Here is a 21,968-nt window from a genome sequence, read left to right as displayed (position 1 = left end):
CCCTCCCCCACTTGCAGACTTTTTGGACTGCCTAGACGACGACGAACTGAAAAAGAAGCTCAAAAAAATGCTGACATTTTTCCTGACGTCTTCCAAGGAATCGAATTTGTTCATATGAACGCAAGGCATTCTCTCCCCTTCCTTGCGCATAACTTTTTCGGCACGCCTTCCGTGCAAGAGAGGCTATCCCCCTGTTGAAGTTAGCTCCACTCCACAATAGTACCTCCCATGTGGGATACACTTTGGCAACGCCGCTTCACCTACGTGCACACTGTTTTGCCTTATTTTGCAAAAGGGCTCAGCAGACGCGCAGGAAAAATTATACTTATTTTTTTTCTTAATTTATGGGTTTTTAAATAATTGACAGTTAAATAGGGTAAAAAAAAGAAAGCACCATGTAGCTGGCGATAAAACAGTTGCACGTATATATATATTCACATGCAGATATATATATAGTCACGCATTTTTTTTTTTATGTGAGGTGATACGACTTATGTGCTGTTGCGTTTGCGCATTAATATGCGCTGACGCGCGCGCAGGCACATAGATGCGAGTGTGCACGTATGGGCGTAGGCACATGTGCGCAGCCCCATTGCAGCACGGCAACAGGCGAGCGGCATGCCTTGCCTGCACACACATGCGCAGAGGCACATTTGCATAATAATTCATTTGTAAGGGTAAATGTAACTTATTCCCATTGGGAGAAAAACATTGGCATGTCAGCAGCATGCCAGTAGCATGCCAGTGGCATGGCGCTGGAAAGAAAAGTGAAAAAAAAAGGCAGAGCTGTGGCTTCAAAAAAAAATAAAATAAAATAACAGCAATAGTAGCGGCAACCGTAGCAGTAATAGTAATAAGGGTAAAACACACATGTAACAAGCGCAGGCAGGGGCGAGCGCGCAAAGGGCACACGTGGGGCGCAAGCGTCCCAGCATATACATGCCAGTGTGCGTACTAAAGTGTGGGGAATAAAAATGTAGGCGGCGTGGCGCACATTCTTAAAATGGGGAGGGGGGCGTTTTTCATTCATATGAAAGGGGCCTCCCCTCGCGCTGGCACGCTCATTTGCACATTCATTTGCACGTTGACTTTCCTTCTTCGCTATTTTTCTTTTTTGTATTCCTTCCCTCCCCTTCGTCCTTCAAACAATACGCACACTACCTATCGTTTAAAATGAAGGGTGGGGAAAACTCGGCAGAGCATTGGGGCAGGTAAATGCTCCTGCGTGCACATTTAAATAGCGCGAATTAGGGTGCCTTTGCTATTTTTAAATGTGAGGCAACTGGACAAACGGGCGGTGCGTCTGTCGCAGTATGTAGTAATGAGCAAACAACGAACAGCGGGTGGGTGACACACACACAGCGCACGCATACGGTACATGTGCCCATCCACCCAGCCATTTGGTTGCATGTCCAACGCAGTGCTGCATAGCCTCTACAAACCGCAGGACGCCTCCCGGCAGCTACTCAATATCGTCTATATTTAAAAACTTCTTCTCCGTGTGTATTTTATAAATGGGGTTGTACTGAACGATCAGGCACGTCATGTTATCGCATCCAATTCCGTCGTTCTCTTTGTAATTGTTGGACAAGCACTCATCACACAGTTCTTCGCAAATCTGGGAAAGTTTATTAAATTTTTCGAATTTTTTCCTTACGATAACTGGTGCGGAATCAAATTTGGTGTCGTCTTCATCATACCTATCCATTTCTAATCCATCATGGGTTCTCATTCGACTAGCGCTTTCTTCATCTTCGTCGTCTTCGTCGTCCTCCTCATCGTCGTCCTCCCCATGAGCGTCTTCAGAGAGGCCTCCTTCTTCCTTTGTCTTTTTTTTCTCACTACCATTTTCAACACCCTCATCGTTGCTATTCGTACCTTTGGCAGTCGTTTTGTTGTGTTTGTCTTTGCCTATCGATGGGCCCGCTCCCGCCCCTTCGGCGTTTTTCTTCTCCTTGCTTACTTCATTTTGTTCTAACTCCTTCGACTTGTCCTTCTCCTCACTGCCCATACTGTTAACAATATTTTCATTCGTGGTGATAGTCGTCGTGGCATTTTCATTCGTGTTGTCCGTGCTGTCAATTACAGTTTCGTCACTTGTTGGTTCTTCAAACTTTTCAAGTCTCGTCTTCACAAACCCGACCACGTCTTGCCCATCTTTACAATCCCAAATGCCATCACAAGCGAGGAATAAAAATTCATCTTCTGGAGTTAAAGTAACGCAGGTAACTTCCGGAAAAGCAGAAATTTTTTGATCCTTCTGAGGTAAAAATGGATCCCTTTTATAGTGCAAATCACCAATAGCTCTTGTCAAATTTAAATTTCCATCAACCCTTCCATTGGAAATGTATCCCCCTGCCTTCTTAATTCTGGCTTCTTCTTCCTGTAAATGTGGCTTATGATCGGTGGACATGCCTAAGGAGTTCCCATTAAAACAAACGATGGCTCTAGAATCTCCTGCATTCGCCACTATGAGGTACCCCTTAAGGATAACTGCTACTAGTGCTGTCGACCCGCAACTATAAGCTATGTTATCTTCATAATCATTTGAATAGTAATTTTCAAATAGGCGCAACTCGTCGGACGAATACAACCCATTGCAATCGTCTGCCTCGTTACTCGCATCGGTGTTACTACTTATGTTGTTATCGATTACGTTTGTCACAGCTTCGTCGTAGGAAAATCCCTCTTCGCTGCTACTGCTTCCTTTTTCATAAATCCTCAGTGCGCTTTCGTCAAACCCGGGTAGGTTCCCGTTTGCTCCGTTATTTTTCGCTTCTTTGGCCGCTGCCTCCTCCATGCACTTCAGGTTGTCATACGTCAGTTCTGCTTTAACCACCGGCTCGCAGGTGCTACCGCTAGCGCCATCGCTGAGGTCCTCCTCGTGGTTGCTCTCCTTTTCGTTGCCCGAGTAGTCGTTCATGCCCTTCTTCAGTCTCTTCGCATTGGTTTCGGCGCTTTCCCCGTTGTCGGCATATCCATCTGCGTGTTCCTTGCCATCTTCGTCTTTCGCCTTGCCTTTATTTTCACCGCCACTCCCAGTTGATATAGCCTTATTTGTGTCCACCTCGGGCTTACCCTCTGCCACATTTGCTTCCTTATTTTTCTCCTCTGCATCTGTTTTTTCTTCGGTACTTCCACTGTTTTGCTCCTCATCGTCTTCCGTTTTTTCGCCCTTTTCGATTTCCCCCTTGAGTGCACCTTTTTCTTCTCCACCGTCGGCAGTTAACCCTTCCGAAATTTCGTCGTCTTTCTTTAACGTTTTGTTGTTCCCCTCTTGAGCGCTTCCCCCTTCTTTGCAGCTCTCCTTCTTCACGGCATCCTTATTCGCTCCCTCCTCCTTTGCAGCCTCCTTTTCAGCAGCTTCATCACCATCTTCATCATCTTCGTTGTCCTCCTCCTCATCCTCCTCCTTTACAATACTATCCGTGCTGCCTATCAAATCAGGCGATTTGTTATTTTCCTCATCCGCTAGCGTGGTGGACGATTCTGCATTGCCTTCCTCTACTGGATTCCCATCCTTATTATAAACAACCTGTAAGCACCTCTTCCCATCTTTCTCTATCGCTTTGATGCTAATATTTTTCGATATAATATCGTTCAGAATGGAATACAAATAATTTTCCCTTGTGTCTGATTCTTCTTCATTTTCCTGTGTAGGTACACTATATTTTTTTAATTTTTCTTGGTTTTCTGTGAGAAGCATTTCTTCATCTAACTTGAGAAATGTTTTTTCAAGTGTCAATTTGATTAGTTTTAATTTATAATTTTTGGACTTGTCTAGATTCTTCTTGGTTAACTCCTCACTAGCTTCTTTTATGCATCTTAAAAAGATCCTTCTGAAATTATACGAAATCCATTTTGACACATTTGGTCCTCCATGTCCATCGAAAACGCCATAAATGGATACGTCCTCCTCTATTTCGTTCAGTTTCAGATTGTTATAGCAAATGTGACTATCTTCCATGTTCTTCCTCCATCCCTGCATGCACGACAGTCCATATCTGCTTGGGTCTAGCTCTAAGTTTCCTCCGTCCAGGGACTCCTTATTCGTTTTAGGTGCCGACAAGTACGCTCCCATCTGTTGGAAGGTAGTAGGGCGGTCGATATGGTGCGTATGAACAGTAGGAAAAAAAAGGGGTTATCACCACTGCGTTGGGAGCGATGCTGGCGCGACGCTCTTTCTTGTATGCAGGTGTGCCTGCCGAAGTGCGCTCAGCTAAATATAAACCACGCGGGATGCAGCTTGGAATACTACGGAAAATGTCACTTTTTACTCTTTCCCGCTCGAATAAACGTACTTAAGGTGCACTTATGTGGTACATACGCTTATTGCTGCCGTTTTGCAAAATTTGCCCCTTTCACGTGTATGCACTTTCTTATGACACACCTTGGTTGCGCAGTTACGGTGTCATTTCTCTTTTATTTTTTTGGCTCGTTCGCGGGAAATTACCTTATTGTTTCCTTGCGTGTAGCATTTTGTTTTTCTTTTTTTCTCTTAAAATTTCACACATGCGTTTGGCGCAAAATGGTACATGTACGTACACGCTTCGCCGTGTGCCGCGGCAGGTGGTAATAACTTATATCTTATATCCTCACTACGCGCCGCTCTCCCGCTCAGTTCTTACATAGTACTCCTCTCATCACTCTTTCCCCGCATTACGATGGCACTTTGGCAGTTCACATAAAACACATATGGAACGCAGGGACGCGAATGCATCTATTGTAATGCTTACACAAGTTATTTTGTATTTTGTATTTCGTATTTCGTATTTCGTATTTTTTTTTTTTTTTTTTTTTTTCCCTTTACCTTTGTGACCTTCCCTTACAGCTTCAAAAACATCCAGGTGACCATTTATCTCTTTCCTTGCAAAGCTGCTATACCGTATATAATATAATCCCCACTATGGAATATGAGAGCAAAGGCTTAACGTTTGAAAAACAAAAAATTGTTTCCTCTCTTTTTGTACAAATATTATACTTATGAGAAAGGGGGGGAAGAAGAAAAAAAAAATTCATTAAAGATAGAGCTTCAATTGTAAAAATTACAAAATGGTATAAAAAAAAAAATATGTATCAGAAATACACGTAAAGTAAACTGTAAATCCGCATGTATATACATCCACATTGAGCACATAACATATGTATTGCTATATTATAATATGCGTACAAACGCGCCGTACGTACCACTCGCGTGTTCATACGCACGTACGCTTATTACGTAAACATAAGGGTTTGGTTCAGTAACACTAGCAGCATATGTCATAAATGCGTAGTTCCATCACATATCCATGTATACACGTGAAAATGTACATGCTGGCGTGAAAACACGTACACGATTTTTTAAAAAAAAGGAAACCACCGAAAATGGCATGTTAAGCTGTTTGTACATTGGAACAGAATTTACATTTCGTAACACATTAAATTATTTGATATGAAATTACACTTGGGGGTTTTCGCGAAGCTTTCTCAGAAGGCCGTTTGGGGCTTTGCACAGCTGGGGTTGAAAAAAAGAAATTGTGCCAACTGGGCGAAGTGCCAATTGGGCGAAGTACCAATTGGGAGAAGTACCAAATGGGTGAAGCACCAACTGGGCGAAGCACCAACTGGGAAAACTGCACAAAAATGAGAGGACGCAATTTTTCCCTTGCGCGATACCTTGCAATGAAACTCACCGATCGCTATGCTGCGCCCATGTACATGGGAATTTCTCGTCACATTTTGTATGGCAGAAAATGCTACGTGCACAAGTACACTTGAACGTACACGTAAACGTACACGTGTATGCGTCGTCACCTTAAGCGTACACTCAAATGGATACATGTACGCAAAAAAGCGTACGCACAGTTATGCCATAATAAATATTTGTTGGAGGGATTTGAACAATTTCGCTATCACACCCCTATGCTATGTATGCAGAAAATGCAAAAAAAAAAAAAAAATTCTGCTTAAAACGCTTCCTCGAAAAATAGTGCTTAATGGAGTGATGGCTCGTATGCGCCTCTTCCTCATTTCGCGCTCGCAAATGTTCTGTCATACATTTTGATGTAGGTAAATACAAAAGCATATGAAATGAACGAACGTGTGTGCTTCGAAATTACGGCAGCTGCAAAGTTGGCATTAGCGTGGATGTTAACACATAGCATAAGCATGAACATACCGCGAACGGAAGCATAAAATGTATTTTGCTTACCCTACGAAATGTTTTTTTTTTTTTTTTTAAATACACGTCAAGCAAAATGGGATGAAATAATTCCAGTCAAATTATCTTCAAACCAAGCGGCATTATTTTCAATTAAATACTTCTTTTTTTTGTTTTTTTTTTTGACTGTAATTACAAGCACACTTGCGTATGAGTAGCATGCGCCTACACGTATGCCTACTGCGTAAAATGCGCAAAGATCTTTTTTAACCCCTGGCTGTAACACGTGCACATAAAGAGGGAAAAAACAGGGTGACAAAAAATTTGCAAAATATTTCCTTGAGCAGTTTGGCAAATATTTTGAGGTGTTCCCCTTTGAGCTGTGCATTTATACTGCCTAAAATTAGGACATTCATTTGGCTTTAATTACTTTCCAAGTGAATCTGCAAATGTGTACAACTCCGTGGGTGTCAGTTTTGCGTAGCCACGTGTGTGTCCATTAACACATTAGCCAATTCGCAGATAAAGAGCAATCGACGCATGTGCACATACATACATATATATATGTATGTATATCCTCATGTGAACGGTGTGCGCCCCGCGCGTTTGCCTAAAGGCACGGCCACATCGCTTGATGGTAACGCAGGAGGTGGAAACGCTTCCTTTTATTTTTCTTAGAGAAATCGGTAACACACATCGGGAGCGAAAAGTCGCCGCGTCCCAAAAGGCTAAACCGATATTCATGACGAAAACGAAACTTTGGAAATGTACTCCATTTTTAAGTGCGTTCCAATAGTTATGTGTGCTTTTCAAATTTGGACAATCAAAGGGGTCCCAGTGATTCAATGTTAAAAAGGAGATGCAAAGATAAACAGAGGTCAACGTTATGTATATATTTACGTCACATTTAAATGTGTGTTTTTTTTTTTTTTTTTTTTTTAACTTTTCTCTGCACGAAACCACCATCTCTTACGTTAACATTTCGCATATGCAAACGGGGGTAGTTGACTCACCAAATTTTTCTTTAAACCGAGTGAAAGAGAGAAAAACCGCGTTGCGCGAAAAGACCCTCATCCCAGCCTCTTTATCCCACAAAATTAACGAATTTGGAGCGAGCCGCTCTTCATATCGCTTCTCACCCATGTAAGCATCTCCAAAGGTTGGAAGGTAACGAAATTTACACAAAAAGAAATGGCCATAAATTTTGTTCATGTTATTACACCGCTTTGTTCTTCCATTTTGATTATGCGAAAAAATAATGTTGCAATTTGTTCGCCCCGTTCAAGCGTGGTACAGTAAAGCGAGCATATTGCGAAGTCAATTGTGTGTACAATTTTTTTTTTTTTCCTACCAACATGGGGAGGACGTGGCCGAGAAACCAACACCATGTGTATTTACCCTTCTCCTTATTCCTGTGCCGTGCGAGAAAAAAGAAAATATATGCCCTCATCACAGCCATCGGACTGGCGGAAGCGGTTGAATGAAGCATTAAAATGTGGCTACATGTGACGCAATTCGTTTACATACTTCTGCTGCTATAACGGTGTGCACATTTTGCCCACACCTGTATTTAAGCACTTGGGGGATGTTGCCCCTCCATTTTTTCCTCACCTTTAAGAGCGTGCTCGGTTCAAAAGTGCCATGTGCACAATGGATGGTCGTACGTTTTGGTAAGTTCCGCTCCGGCCTCCCACAGTTGCATTTGTTGTGAAGACAGTGTGCTTTCGTTGTGGGAGCTCCCAATTTGGTCGAACCCCCCCTATAATCTGCCCACTTTCCGGTTTGCGCTAAATGGTGCAAATTTGCGTTTCACAAAATAAAGGCCTGATTTGTTCCTTTTGACCCTCTAGTTTAAGCACAACGTGGTGCATAAGCGAGCACAGCCATTTCTCCATCGCCTCATTTTTCTCTCCTTACAGCTCTCACTTTTTAAAAAAGAACATAGGGCGATGTGCCTCCGTTGCACCGAATTTCGTCAACCTTCAGTTTACATTTTCTCATCGCATACGTATTGGTAAACGTATGAGTCTGTTTACACACGTGGGGATATTTCCCCCCTCTATTTCTATCTCAAATGTGAAAAGAGCTCCCCCCTTTTTTTTACGTATACACATTTTCGGTGCACACAAATACCAGCTTACGTAACATTTGTGTTCCAAATTTCGGTCTATTTTTTCTCACACCGTTTAAGGCGTCGAATAATGCTCATCATGCGGCTAAATGGGGTAGGGTTAGCATAAGGAAGTGGCGTAAATTTAAGAAAAAAGGGGAAAAAGGGTTCCTCCAAAAGGGTGCTTCAATATATTGCTCCAAAAAAAGAGCTTCCCTAAATTGCTCCAATAAAGAGCTTCCCAAAATTGCCCCAAAAATGAGCTTCCCAAAGAAGGCCGAACGAGCGCCGAAGGGATGCTAAAAGCATAAATAAAGCGTCAAAATAAAAAACGCTAAAAACGTACACACCCGTATGCCTGCTTCAGTCGCGAGTAATTTCATAGCAAAAATATTTTTAACCACTTCGAGAATATCATTTGTTTACGCTCATACAGTTCACACATTTGTTTAAGTGTTTACTGTATTTTCCCCTTTTCAGTTTTTGTTAATTTTTTACTTTTCATTTTTTGTTCATTTATTTACTTATTTATTTTCTTTTTTATTATGCCATTCCAGGCATGTCCACATTATGCGCTATTTTTATGAGCACATGTGTAAAGAGCAATTTGTCAATTTCCCCCTCATCTTCTAATTAATGTTCCTCTTATTAAATTTTTTTTGAGTTCTTTCTGCCTAGCAGGGATGTACACTTGGCGCGAACTTGGGAAAAAATTTGTGTAACTTTGTTCAAATTTCTGCACATTTCTGCACATTTCTTCAATTTTCTGCGCATTTGTGTAACCCGCGCTTGACCCCCGTACACACTTCTCATGTGCTCAGATTTACTCGCGCTTGCGGCAAGCGAGCTACCCTCTCGCGGACGCCAATGCGAATTACGCCCTACTTCTCGTAGCTACATTTTTTAGCTACCGTTAAATTGAGGGGTGTTTTTTTTAAAATGTGAAGCGGCGCATCGTGCGTTTCTACCTCGAAGTGGGCACTCGCGTGTAGGTATGCCTTTGTGTCTGCTTCTGCGCATGTGCAGTCCCTCACCAACAGAGAAGGTTGCTCTCGCGCGGGTCCCGGTTTGCCCTGTTTAAAATTCCCCCATCGGTGTGATTAAACATTTGGTAAAAACGAGCACGTGCATCTACGAGCGAGCAGTGGCGGGGTAGAGACTCCCCTCGTAACGGTTGCAAACGCAGAGAATACGTGCGCGCCTTTTTCCTATGTGCCCTTCTGCCCATTCATGGTAGCTTTTGCTGAGCGCCCCCCCCCTTCCCTAACGCGCAAAGGGAGAAAATGTGCTCCTACTCACGAGCTCTGAAAAGACACACCCACGTGAACGCAACTCTGAAAGGTCAACTATGCCAACATATGAGTAAGCCAAAATGATGGAGCGAAAAAAAATGCACGAAAAGGCAAATGACGGATACAAGGCAAAGTACTCTGGGAAGTTATTCGCAAATCATGCAAACATGAAGAATCAAAATGTGAGCGAAAATAAGCAGCCAAATGATTTTACCACAGCGGAAGCAGCATGGATGGAGAAGAAGCAGAAGCTGTATAAAGACACGAATAATCAGCCCTTATGGGACTTTAGAAAAATACAAATCAACCCAACGGACACAGATGAGTTGATAAGTTTCCCAACAAATCAAATATGCTCCAATAAGTATGGAACGTACTCCTTCCTCTTTAAGAGCCTATATGAGCAATTCTTACGATTGCCAAACATTTGGTTTTTGATCATCTGCCTGCTAGAATTCATGCCCGCCTTTCAGAACCTGTCAAATTATATGTATTATACAAAACACTCTTCCATTTATTTGCTCGCCTTCTTCGTATGCATATCTATTGTGAAAAATGTATATGAAGATTCTAGGAGATCAAATATAGACTCTCAAATCAATAACAGGCTGTGCCACGTTGTTGACGGTTCCAATAGTCAGCTCAAAGCAGTGAGGTGGATGGACCTAACGGTGGGTAGTATCATTCGCTTGATAGAAAATGAGCAAGTGCCAGCAGATATCCTCCTGCTAAGTTGCAACAATAACGAAGGGTTGGTCTACATAGAGACGTCACTAATAAATGGAGAAACAAACTTGAACAAAAAATGTTGTGTTAATGAAACGAGGAATGAAACGTCCATCTACGGAATCTGCAACATAAGAGGAAGAATCATTTGTGAAAAGCCAAACAGCAATATGGAATCATTTAATGGTTCCCTAAAGTTAGATGCACATCCTCGTGCTACCTCCCTATCAATTAACAACGTTGTCTTTAAGGGGTCCTACATAAAAAACACAGATTACATTTTCGGAGTTATAATTTACACAGGCACGGATACAAAAATTATGAAAAATATATTAAAGAATGTTTATAAATCTGGAAATGTAAATAGAGAGTTAAATATATACACCATTTTGACGATTATATTTACCCTCATTTGTGTGTTCATATCTGTGCTGTGCAAATGGACTGAAGATGATAAATTCAAAAATGGAACTCACTTTTTGCTAATTACTGTAAAGGATAATTTGTTCGAGTCTATTGTAAAGTACACGCTGCTCTACGCAAACATCATTCCCATTAGCATCCTCATAACGGTCGATTTGATTTCCATTCTGCAAAGTGTGCTCATCGAAAATGACAATCGAATTAGTACCTTCGAAAATGAGTTATCCGAACCATCCATCATCGATGAAGGTGATGAACATGCTGATTTGAGAATTACAAAATCGTGTAACTTCTTTAGAAAATACACCTTTTTTTTGAATAACTTTAGCAGAAGGAACTTTACCAAAAATAGATTTTCCTCAACCAACACAGAACAAAATTCGGACAATAGGAAAAGCTTCATCAGTACCTTTGATAAACTTAGGGCTTTTAAAAGTTACTTTAATAACAAAAGCAGCTTGATCAACTCAAAGTCTCACTCGAATACTGCTCATAATAGGAGCTCCCTTACCGAGAATGACAGTCTGCAGGGGAAAAGGGCAAACAGGAAGAATCACTTACTCGCAAGGGTGCAAAATGCCTTTTTTAGGAAAGACAGACTCGTCAATTTTGAGGCGAACATGAGGGATAAGCACCGCGAGCCCTTCCATGGGCACGCCAAGAGCGGCGTAGAGAATGGCGGCAAAATTGGCGTAGTGAATGGCGGCAAGATCGACGTGGAGAATAGGGGCGATGTCGACGGGGAGGCTAACTGCCAGGCCAGCAGCCACGCAGACAAACCAACCCCACTGAACACCCAAGTCGCGAAGCGGCGAGGGAGAAACCCGCTGCGCGCCCTCCTCCCATTTTTTCGAAGACGAAGGAAGGCAAACAGAACAATTGGCGCGGTCAAAAAAGTGGATAAAATGAAAACCGCCAGTAAGTGCTACTTCCCGAAGGACCGTTCTACCCCCAAAGAAGATGAATACGGCTGGGGGATCTGCCTCAATTCTAACATGCATGGAGATTTAGGAAACGTCGATTTTATTTTTACAGACAAAACGGGAACTTTGACGAACAACGACATGTCTTTCAACATGTGTTCCATTGGTGGTAGAACGTATGGAGGAAGGCGGCAGAAGGGGAAAAAGGCAAAAACGGGGAAAACAAAGCCTTCCAATTGTAGTCGAACGGGATCCTCCCACAATGGCGATAATGTTTCGAAGAAGCATGGCAGTAGCAACCGCTTCTTTAAAAAGAGAGACTCGGAAGACGCGATGGTAAAAAAAATCTCCTTCGTCACCAACATCTGCAATGAGTCATCTGATGAATTTGAACAAGCTGCTGAGGGGGCGCGCAAAAAGAGGGACCATTTCCCTCATCCCCATGAACAAAGGCGCGGAAAAAACGCAAGTGAAAACCAATCGGAGAATGCACACACACACGATGCGGATAATCCGAAGAAAGGAGACAGCATGTTCCCGAACTATAAATCTAGTTCCTTTTGGAATTACCAATCGAAGAGCATAGATCGAAAAATGTCTGGCAACTCTTTAAATGAATGTCCATATTTGCAAAATTCTGCAACGCTATCCTCTTCCATATCGCCCATGTCTTCTTCCCGTTTTTCCGCCCCTTCGTCTTCACCCTGTTCATCGGCGTGCACATCGGCGTACACATCGGCGTACTCATCATCCTGCTCATCATCCGGTTTGTCCTCTTCCTCGTCTTCTGCCTCATACCTCTCCTCCTGCGGCGTCCACCACAACGCCAATTCGTCCTTCTTGTGTTCCTCGTCCAACAACGAGCAGCACGAAATGGCCAACGATTTTGATAGCCTCAGGAGTTACTCCGAACTGGGACGGGAAAAACACAATCGCACGCGTCTGCAGGATGACACTAGGGAGGAGGATACAGGCAGAGGGGGGGGGAGCGACGGAGAGAAGTACCCCCGCGAATCACACCGCGAATCACACAGCGAATCCCACCGCGAACCCCACCGCGAAAGTGCCGACCTGTCCTACTTCTTCGACCGAAACTACCAAACCTACTTAACGCAGCACAAATTTTCGAGGCCCCAAAATTTTCGCATAAATATGAACACAGGATCCGTCAAAGCGAGGTGCGATTTTGATGACAAAAAGATTTACGAAGACTTAAATTCGAACACCTGGAGAGGCTACTACATTGATGAGTTCTTCAAATGCATATCTCTATGCCACGCAGTTGTCCCTTTCATCCAATTCGATTACATCCGAAACAAAAACTTAACTCATTTCCCCTCGAGGAGCTCCAAGGGAGTTTCCCAATATATGGAAAAATACAACAACCACCCGAAGCAACAGTCAAACGATGTGGTCAAGATGAGGAACGAGCTGAATTTGAAAACGTCCATGGAGTATGACTGCTTGGAGGAAGAAGAACATCGGGGGGTAGGCAAATTTGAAGACAGGCAAACGAAATGGATCACCGAAATGTCAGACACTGCCAAAAATGCGAAAAAGAAAAACGAAACGAATCTGTACAATTACAACACGCTGAATAATTTGAAGCATAAAAATGAGAAAAAAAACAACATAAAATTTAAATTCCTTTTTAATAAAAAATTTAGGAAAAAAAAAAAAAGTTACACATCTTTCGCCAGCTCAGAGATTTACAAAGGGGCGGAAAAAAAACACACAGGTAGGTGGAACACTTATTTGAATATGAAAAAGAGCAAGCATTTGTTTTCCAATGAGAAGGACAATAAGAAGAGTGAGAGCGCTTACATCTCCAAGAGGATTAGCGCAGTTTCGTTTAAGCAAATCTCGAAGGAGAAGCTGCTTTCCCTGAACAGCTACGCGAGCAATCGCAACAGTGAGGGTGGAGCACCTGGAGTGGTGAAAAAATACAAAGCCAAGTCGAACAACCCGGATGAAAAGAGCTTCGAATTCGCCTCCTTCGTCAATGAGAGGGGATACCGCAATAGCGGCGGGAATGGCGGCCTAAATAACAGCGTGCATGGCGGCCCAAATAACAGCGCGAATGGCCCGCCCCCAATGTATGATGACGGAGGAACCCCCAAAAGGACGGAGGAGCGCAACGGTATGCAGCACTCCGATTTTGACCTCGACAAATGTAGGGACCCCCGAATAACGGATAACTACGCTTCCGAGTCGAATGCCTACCTGGATGCCATCAAGTATCAGTCCAGCTCCCTCGATGAGGAGTGCCTAATTTACACCTCCAACTACCTTGGCTACAGACTCATTTTGAGAAACAAAAACACCATGTGCGTCGAAATAGATGGGAACCTGCACAAGTGGACCATCATAGGGATTAACGAATTCACGAACAAGAGGGGGAGAATGTCTGTCGTCGTCAAGCCGGAGTTTATGCAGTCCGGCTCCGTTCTCTATGTGAAGGGATCCGACACGTCCATCCTGTCACTTCTAAACTTGAAGTATAGCAGGTTTTTAGAAAGGGGGGGAAAGCGGAGGAGACGGAAGAGAAAGGCGCATAAGGAGAGGCGGCGGGTTAGGGCCAATCCGACGGGGTCGCCCAGCAGTAAAGGAAGGCACTCCAGGAAAAGAGACCAAATGGACGCGAGCCAGGGGAAGAGCTCCGCCAGTGGGATTAACACAGACTGTGAATGCCACCAGTGTGGAGATCATTCCCACCATGCAGAATGCCACCAGTGCGGAGATCATTCCCACCATGCAGAATGCCACCAGTGTGGAGACCATTCCCACCATGCAGAATGCCACCAGTGCGGAGATCATTCCCACCATGCAGAATGCCCCCATCACGGAACAGATGTGCACCTCGAGGCGGACTCCACTGGAAGGAGCGAAAGTTGCAGGTTTGCGAAGCGGTACCGACAGCTAGAAAAGCAGCTGCGCAAGTTCTCCGTCAAGGGGCTAAGAACCATGGTGTTTGCCTTCAAGTACCTAAACGAAGAAGAAACGGTGAAGTATAAAAAGATGTACGACGATGCGTGCGTGTCGATATACAACAAAGAGGAGAGACTAGAGAAGGTGGCCGAAACAGTGGAGACGGAGTTAACCTACCTAGGCATCACCGGGGTTAAAGATAGGTTACAAAAGAAGGTACCCAAAACGATAGAAATCTTGGGGCAGTCAGGGATCCGTATTTGGATGCTAACAGGAGACAATGTAGAGTACTCATTACACATTTCCTTTTTGTGTAAAATTTTAAATTCACACACGAAGATATTTCACGCCATGCTGGAAAATACAAATTGTAAAAAGTTAAAAAGAGAAGGAAAAGCGCTGTATGAACTGTTCCAATTGGAGAAGGAAGAAAAAAAGAGTCACGAAAAAATGTGTCTACTTATCAATGGAAAGAATTTACAAACCTTCCTAAACCATAGTGACTTGCAAACCCATTTTCTAAACATGGCATGCAGCTCCGATGTAGTGATAGCCTGTAGAATAACTGCAAAGCAGAAGGCATTCATTGTACAGTTGATAAAGCATAGACTGACGCCAACCCCCAACACATTAGCCATCGGAGATGGAGCCAACGATATAGCCATGCTGCAGGAAGCAAATATAGGAGTTAGTATCATGACCCCTGAGCGTATAATTTCTTCTGGCTATTCAGATTATTGCATAAAAAATTTCTGTTGTCTTCGCAAGTTGCTATTTATATATGGCTCAAAACATTTATACACCATCAGCATTATTCTGTACTGGAATTTTTTTAAAAATATTGTCCTCATATTACCTGTGTTCTTTTACCAAGCCTACGCATCATGGAGTTGTGTAAGGATCTACCCAGAATTGCTATACACCTTCTTCAACATCTTCTGGATTTTCATCCCCCTGATTTATTACGCCTTTCTGCAGCACAACTTGAATTATGACGTGCTGTATAATATCCCTTTATTTTATGCCCTTAGTAGGAGGAAATACAACATGAGTACGTTGAAATTTTTCCCTTGGGTTGTGGAGGCCATCTTTTACTCTGTGGTTGTTTTTTTTTTTGCGTACACGGCACTTGGGGAGAATTCTCATTTAAGCAATGGGGAGGTAGTGACGATTAGCACGTTTGGCAACATTTGCTTCCTGGGGTGTTTTTTAATTTCGATTGTTCGTCTTTTTCTGGAAGGATCTCTATGGTCGCCATCCATACTGATCACCTGTTTGGGTTTCTTTCTTTTTGTCTTTTTCCCCTCCATTCTGTTTATATTGTTTGCCTACCTTTCTAATGACTACATAAGGGAGGTCTTCAGGCAGACCTTCATGTGGACCCCTCTCTACATTTTGCTGACTCTCTGGTTTACTACCTGCATCATTTGCTACATCTTTATCAATTTTGTAAAAGCTGTCATGTTCCCAAATATCTACAGCGTTGTCAACCACTGGCTGTTCGAGCAGTACCAGGAGAAGCACAGAAAGTACCAGTACGTCTACTTCCTATCCGGCAAGAAAAAATTCATAAACTTGAAAAAAATCGGAAGAAAATTTAAACACAGATTTAGCAGAACGGTTCACAAGACGTACAGGTTTAAGCCCACCATGAAGCAGCTCCACCAGGAGGACTGCTCAACGAATAAGAAGTGTCCAGCCAAACAGCCCAACCTTCAGAGCTCCCACGGTTCCTCCTCCAAAGGGTTCAACAAAGGGGGTAGCTCAAAATTTGGCCAAGACATCTTTGATGGAGAGGATATCTCCCTCGGCTGCAATGATGATACCCAGTTCGATGAGGAGAAAACTTATGGCAGCGCCAGAGTCACCTTGTGCCAGCAGGCCGTTCACGGGATGGAGAATTTGAGTCTCTCAGAGGGTGGAAGTGAGAAGTGGGACGCGCGAGGGGAAACCACAAAGGGGGAAGAGGAGAAGAAGAGGAGGAAGAAGAAACCCGGTGGACGTAAAAAAACGAGGTGGGGCAGTCCAAACGGCGAAAATGACGAGGGGAGGCAGGAAAAAAAAGCGTCAAAAGCAACAGAGCAGAGAGATAAACCCCGTTTGGAGAGCAGACCCAGGAAGGAACATCCAACAGGTGATGATCTGCCAAAACATGGCGGGGAACAGAATGGGGACACCGCGCCGTCCATCAAGGAAGTCGCGATGAAAGCGCGGAAGGGCAAACTCGCAGCGGATGAGGTGACTCTTCCACCAGTGAAGGGGAAAGAAGCCAATCGCGTGGCTGCCAGCGGGGGAAAGAATGGAGCGGCAAATGGAGAAGCAGCAAATGGGGAAGCAGCAAATGGGGAAGCAGCAAATGGAGAGAGGGCAAATGGCGAGCTGCCCAATGACGAAACGGCCAATAGCGAGCTGCCCCCTTGCGAGGACATCCGGGAAGACCGCACCCACTCCGCCTCGGACGAATACGCCGAGTCGTCCATCTCCAGAATTGACGAAGCCCTGATGGTCGAAATGAAAAACTGCTTGAACCCCTTAAGGAACACCTTCCTAGTGGATTTGCTGCCCCAAGGAAAGCGCTTCCGAATTAACGAGGAGCACATATTTTTTAAAAACAACGAAAGGATGGAAAACATTCCAGAACCGCTAGATGTGAACAAGAGGAACTACCACATTATACAAAATCAGGCAGAGTTCTACGACAACGAATCTACTTCTGAGTTCTCCTACACAAGTGCAGACAGTCTGAATGACAGCAGTGGCAAAAAGAAGAAGAAAAAGGAAGACGCGCAAAAAGAAATTGTAAAAGTTAGCAACCTGATTAACAGATTTACCTTAGCATTTAAGGACATGCAACTGGAATCAGGGTTTCAAATTCATAAGAAGAATAAATTTTACAAAATTTTTACCCCTTGGTATAGATTCATTTTTATTCTTCTAGGCGTCTTCTTTCTCTACATCTGGAAGTTGGAGTCATCCCTGAGCAGGTATTGGAACATCTCATCAAATGCTTCCACCGATTTGTTCATCCTCATCTTGTCCTTGCTACTAGAATTGGTCCTCCTGGCAGCAACGGTTACGACTTTTTTCCAAAATATTTTCATAGAAAATTTTAACAAAATTATTAGCTCTGTGGTAATACTGATCATAACTCACCATGTTGTTACGTACTCCATTACGCACATCGATGGAGTTTTCCAAGCAGTGCTGTTCCCTCTCTACACATTTGTCATTTTGAGGTTGCCATTCGTCAATGCGGTGTTGTGTAACATTATTTTTTTAAGTCTCTTCATCATCAGATTTAAAGGGGATCACTTCCTAGACAAAAAAGGATTAGCACATTACATTCCTTTATTTATCGGGGTCGATGTGTTTGTAGGTTTTGTAGGTTACCGCTTAGAATACAATCAAAGAAAAAATTTCCTCCTAGAATATTCAGTTGAATCGTCCAGACGGAAGCAAAGAGAAATATTAAACACCATGCTCCCCCCTTTTGTTGTTGATGAAATGATTTACTCAGAACTGAATGAAGAAGGCATCCCCATTTCGTTAAAGGCGGAAGATATAGAAACGGTTACCATAATTTTTTGCGACATTTATGACTTTCAAAATATCGTGGCTAGTATTGAACCTACGAGGCTGGTGGAAGTGCTAGACAGACTATTCCTCTGCTTTGACAAATGCACAGAACAGTTTAACTGCACCAAAATTGAAACGGTCTTCGAAACGTACCTTGCTGCATGCGGGTTGGTGAAGAAGGAGGGGAGTGAGTCCAAGGAGAATAAGGGTCAACAGGACGCCCACGACTCGATCGACTTTGCGCTGTCCATTCTGCAGGTTAGTAGCCACATCAAGTACGAGAGGACGAAGCATATGTTCAAGAGGGGGGACTCCTGCGGCAGTGGGGCCGAGGGCAGCCAGGAGGCCGCCAAAAAGGATGTAATTACCAGTGGAGGCGCGAATGCTGCCACTAACGCTAACGCCGCCAACATCGCCAACACCGCCAACGCCGCTAACTCCGCTAACGGAGGGGAGGGCAGGCCCGCCCGAATCAGAGTGAAGATAGGCATAAACTCGGGCAGAATCATCGCGGGCGTGGTGGGGTCGAAGAAGCCGCAGTACGCCCTGTTCGGAGACACAGTCAACACGGCGTCCAGGATGAAGACGACGGGCAAGCCGGACTACATACACATATCCGAAGCAACCTACGATTTGGTAAAGGACGACAAAACGTTGGTGTATGAAAAGAAGGAAACAGAAATTAAAGGAAAGGGAACGATGACGACGTACCTGCTAACATCCGTCATTGGATTGAACTACCCATTTTTAGAGGAACCAACAGAAGGAAAGGATCATTTTTTACCAGATTTTTACCTAGACAGTAATGACCCAAGCAACAATATAAACGTAGACCAAACACACAACATCTTAGGCTTCTACTCAAATAAGGTTAATCAAAACAATGAGTATTATATAAATGATACCATCTACAATGACGAGCAGAGCTTTAACGAATCAGACAATGATATGAGTGACGCCTATGTACATTTGAAGGAGCTATCACTTCAGGACTTTCCAAATGAATATATTAGAGATGTAAATAGCCATTTCTACGAAATTATTAAGTTGAGGAACTTAAAGATTGGCACAGCTGTAGGGCACCAACTGAAACAGAAAGATGTCCTCAACATGACCTTTTTAAATAATGGCCTCAACAATGACACCACGACAAATTTCAACCCCTACATTGAAAGTAATAAAAATTTCGAGGAGGTGAAAGAGTTCGATGGGGGGATGAACAAGCTCTCGCTTAGCGACTCCCTATATTGCTTAAATGAAAACTTCATAAAAAAGGACCCAGAAAATGACCACCTTCACCACAGGAGCAAGCTGGGAACACAGGAAATAATTGACCAGCATACGAAGCAGAGCTTACGCAATTTTTCCCCTTCTAATAGGGACCTTCTAAACAACGATGAGGATGATTACAGGGACATCCAACTGTGCTCGCGGAAATGCAACATCTGCGGGGAAAACTACTGCACTCCAAATGAGTGTGTCAATTATGACCACGTGAATCATGTGGCCTACCATAAAATGCTGCGCAACATAAGGAGGAATTACCTCAAGAATATTCGGAAGGACGCCAAAAAGGAGGCAGACAGGAAGGAAGAACTGGACGGACGGGGATCCAAGGGGGGGCTGCTATCCCCCAGCCATATCGCTTCCTACTTGTCGAAGGTGTTTTCCATTTGGGGATGGCGAAGATGGCGAAAGCGGAAGGAAGGGCGCAGCACGCAGGGGGAAGTAAACCATCTGGAGAGCCCCCCCAAAATGGAATACGCACAGGGAAAACCCCATCTGGGTAATCCAAACAGCAGAGCAGAGCGAACCCCCCCCGCGATCGAAAAGGAGGACAAATTCAAACGAGTAATATCGCTGAACAGCGAGTGGATCTTCCTCAAATTTAGCGACAAAAATTTGGAGGCGAAATACAGGGCCCACTTCTACAGCAACAAATCGAACATTAACTCGATCGAGCAGGCCCTAATCATATTCCTAGTTACCTTCGTCATGCAGACCCTAATTTCGAGCACAGTATCCATCGTGTTCGTGGACCACAAAATTGCCACGCAGACGTTAGAGGTGAACTACTTTGCATACTGGTCTGTGCGGTCTCTCTACACCTACCTTGGCTTTATCCTTTGGCTACTTTTTCACTACCGAACGAGGCCAGAAGTGTCTTCCCTGCTGAACATAAAGTGGATGATATTTTTCCTCAATTTGTTATTCATATCTGCCGCTTGCGTTTTTTCCATTGCCTATTTATGGGCCATTTCAGAGACGGACCAGACGACTTCCTACACCATATGGATGACGAATGATACGATAGAGTTCTTTTTTTACCTAGTTATATTGCACCATAACACGGGGATGCTATTCCAGACGTGCATCCTGGTTGACCTGTTATTCATTACTATGTCTTTAACATTCATATCGACTAGCGTGGTTAAGACCATCACCACAGACTCGACAGTAATGTTAATCCCCTGGTATGTAACCTTCAATTTGATTTCTACGTACTGTAAAGAATCCATAGATAGGAGGACCTTTTACGCAAATGAAAGTGCCAAGAAGACAGAAAACAGAGCAACAGAGCTTCTCAACGATATGCTTCCAAAACATGTGTTAGAAGAGTTCCAACAGGATAGACTCAAACTTGCCTACACACACGATAGGCTAACTTTTCTCTTTGCGGACATCTGTGGATTTACTTCTTGGGCCAATGGAGTTGACGCCTCTGAAGTTTTGACTTTACTGCAGAAATTATTTGCCAAGTTTGATAACGACAGCACCAAGTATGGCCTCTACAAATTATGCACCATTGGTGATGCATACGTAGCTATAAGTGAGCCAGTCACTGAGGACAACCAAGATTATGACCCTGTTGATGGGACGGAGAGGGTACTAGAAATGGCCTATTCGATGATTAGAATTATAAAAGAAATAAGGGAGAAACTATGCATCCCTAATTTGAATATGCGCATAGGATTACATTACGGGTCATGTGTAGGGGGAGTTATCGGATCGGGTCGACTACGATATGACTTATGGGGAATTGATGTTCTTACGGGGAATCTCATGGAGAGTAATGGAGTCCCTGGCAAAATTAACGTCTCCGAAACGCTCAAGAATTTTCTCCTACAGCAGTTTAAAAATAGGTTCATTTTCAAACCGCACACCACCGTTCGGGTCATCTATAAGGACGTCAAATCTTTTATCATAACCGATAAGAAAGAAATCGATGCGATGAATAACTCCAAGAATTTGCACAACACGGGGTACCTGCTCAACCGGAAAATGCGCAGACAGAACCAGTTGGATGCTGACCTTCTATTTGATGGCAAGAGGCCCGACACCTTCACTCGCTCCATGTGCAACTCGAATTCGTTTGACAATGGCCAGCCGCCCGACAGGGATTTGTACTCCATCAACGTGAACGATGGGGCGTCCAACTCGTAGGCGTTTACAGGTCAGCTGGGGCCTTCCAAATGTGGTAAACACGCGCACACACATATATATATATATATATGTATATATACGTATGTACGCACCTGTGCGTGCCCCCCTTTTTCGTGCTCACCTACCTGTGCATTTCCTTAATTAACACGTTTTTGCAAACATTTCGTACCTAATTAATTTCACTAATTAACTGACGCTGCCCTTTTCTCTGCCGTTTCTCTGCCTTACCAAATCGCTGCACTTTTTTAAGCGCATCATATGATATGCATATACGCCTTCGAGCGAACGTTGTCCTTCTTTCCTTTCCTTTGATATCTGCCTTGTGCGCTAACCCCACTTCTGTGTGTTTTTCCCTTAACCACTTGGCCATCTTTTGTTCCACTTATTTTTCCCCTTTGTGCGCA

General features: G+C 43.6%; 2 protein-coding genes across 2 annotated transcripts; one reads left to right on the top strand and one right to left on the bottom strand.

Annotated features, from left to right (window-relative positions):
* Window positions 1–1,462: 1,462 nt before the first annotated feature.
* PVX_092540 (protein phosphatase 2C, putative) lies at window positions 1,463–5,920 on the bottom strand (the record flags this gene model as incomplete). Its single annotated transcript, XM_001615450.1, is given in 3 exon segments — window positions 1,463–4,081; window positions 4,811–5,606; window positions 5,622–5,920. The coding sequence occupies 1 exon segment, from the start codon at window positions 4,079–4,081 to the stop codon at window positions 1,463–1,465; it is 2,619 nt and encodes an 872-aa protein (XP_001615500.1). The 5' UTR covers window positions 4,811–5,606; window positions 5,622–5,920.
* Window positions 5,921–9,624: 3,704 nt separating this feature from the next.
* Window positions 9,625–21,564, top strand: PVX_092535 (Adenylate and Guanylate cyclase catalytic domain containing protein; the record flags this gene model as incomplete). Its single annotated transcript, XM_001615449.1, has 1 exon — window positions 9,625–21,564. The coding sequence occupies one exon, from the start codon at window positions 9,625–9,627 to the stop codon at window positions 21,562–21,564; it is 11,940 nt and encodes a 3,979-aa protein (XP_001615499.1).
* Between the last annotated feature and the right edge of the window lie 404 nt (window positions 21,565–21,968).

Source organism: Plasmodium vivax, chromosome 9 (assembly GCF_000002415.2).
Source record: "Plasmodium vivax chromosome 9, whole genome shotgun sequence".
Taxonomy (NCBI): Eukaryota; Apicomplexa; class Aconoidasida; order Haemosporida; family Plasmodiidae; genus Plasmodium; species Plasmodium vivax.
This window is presented reverse-complemented; position numbering and strand designations above follow the sequence as displayed.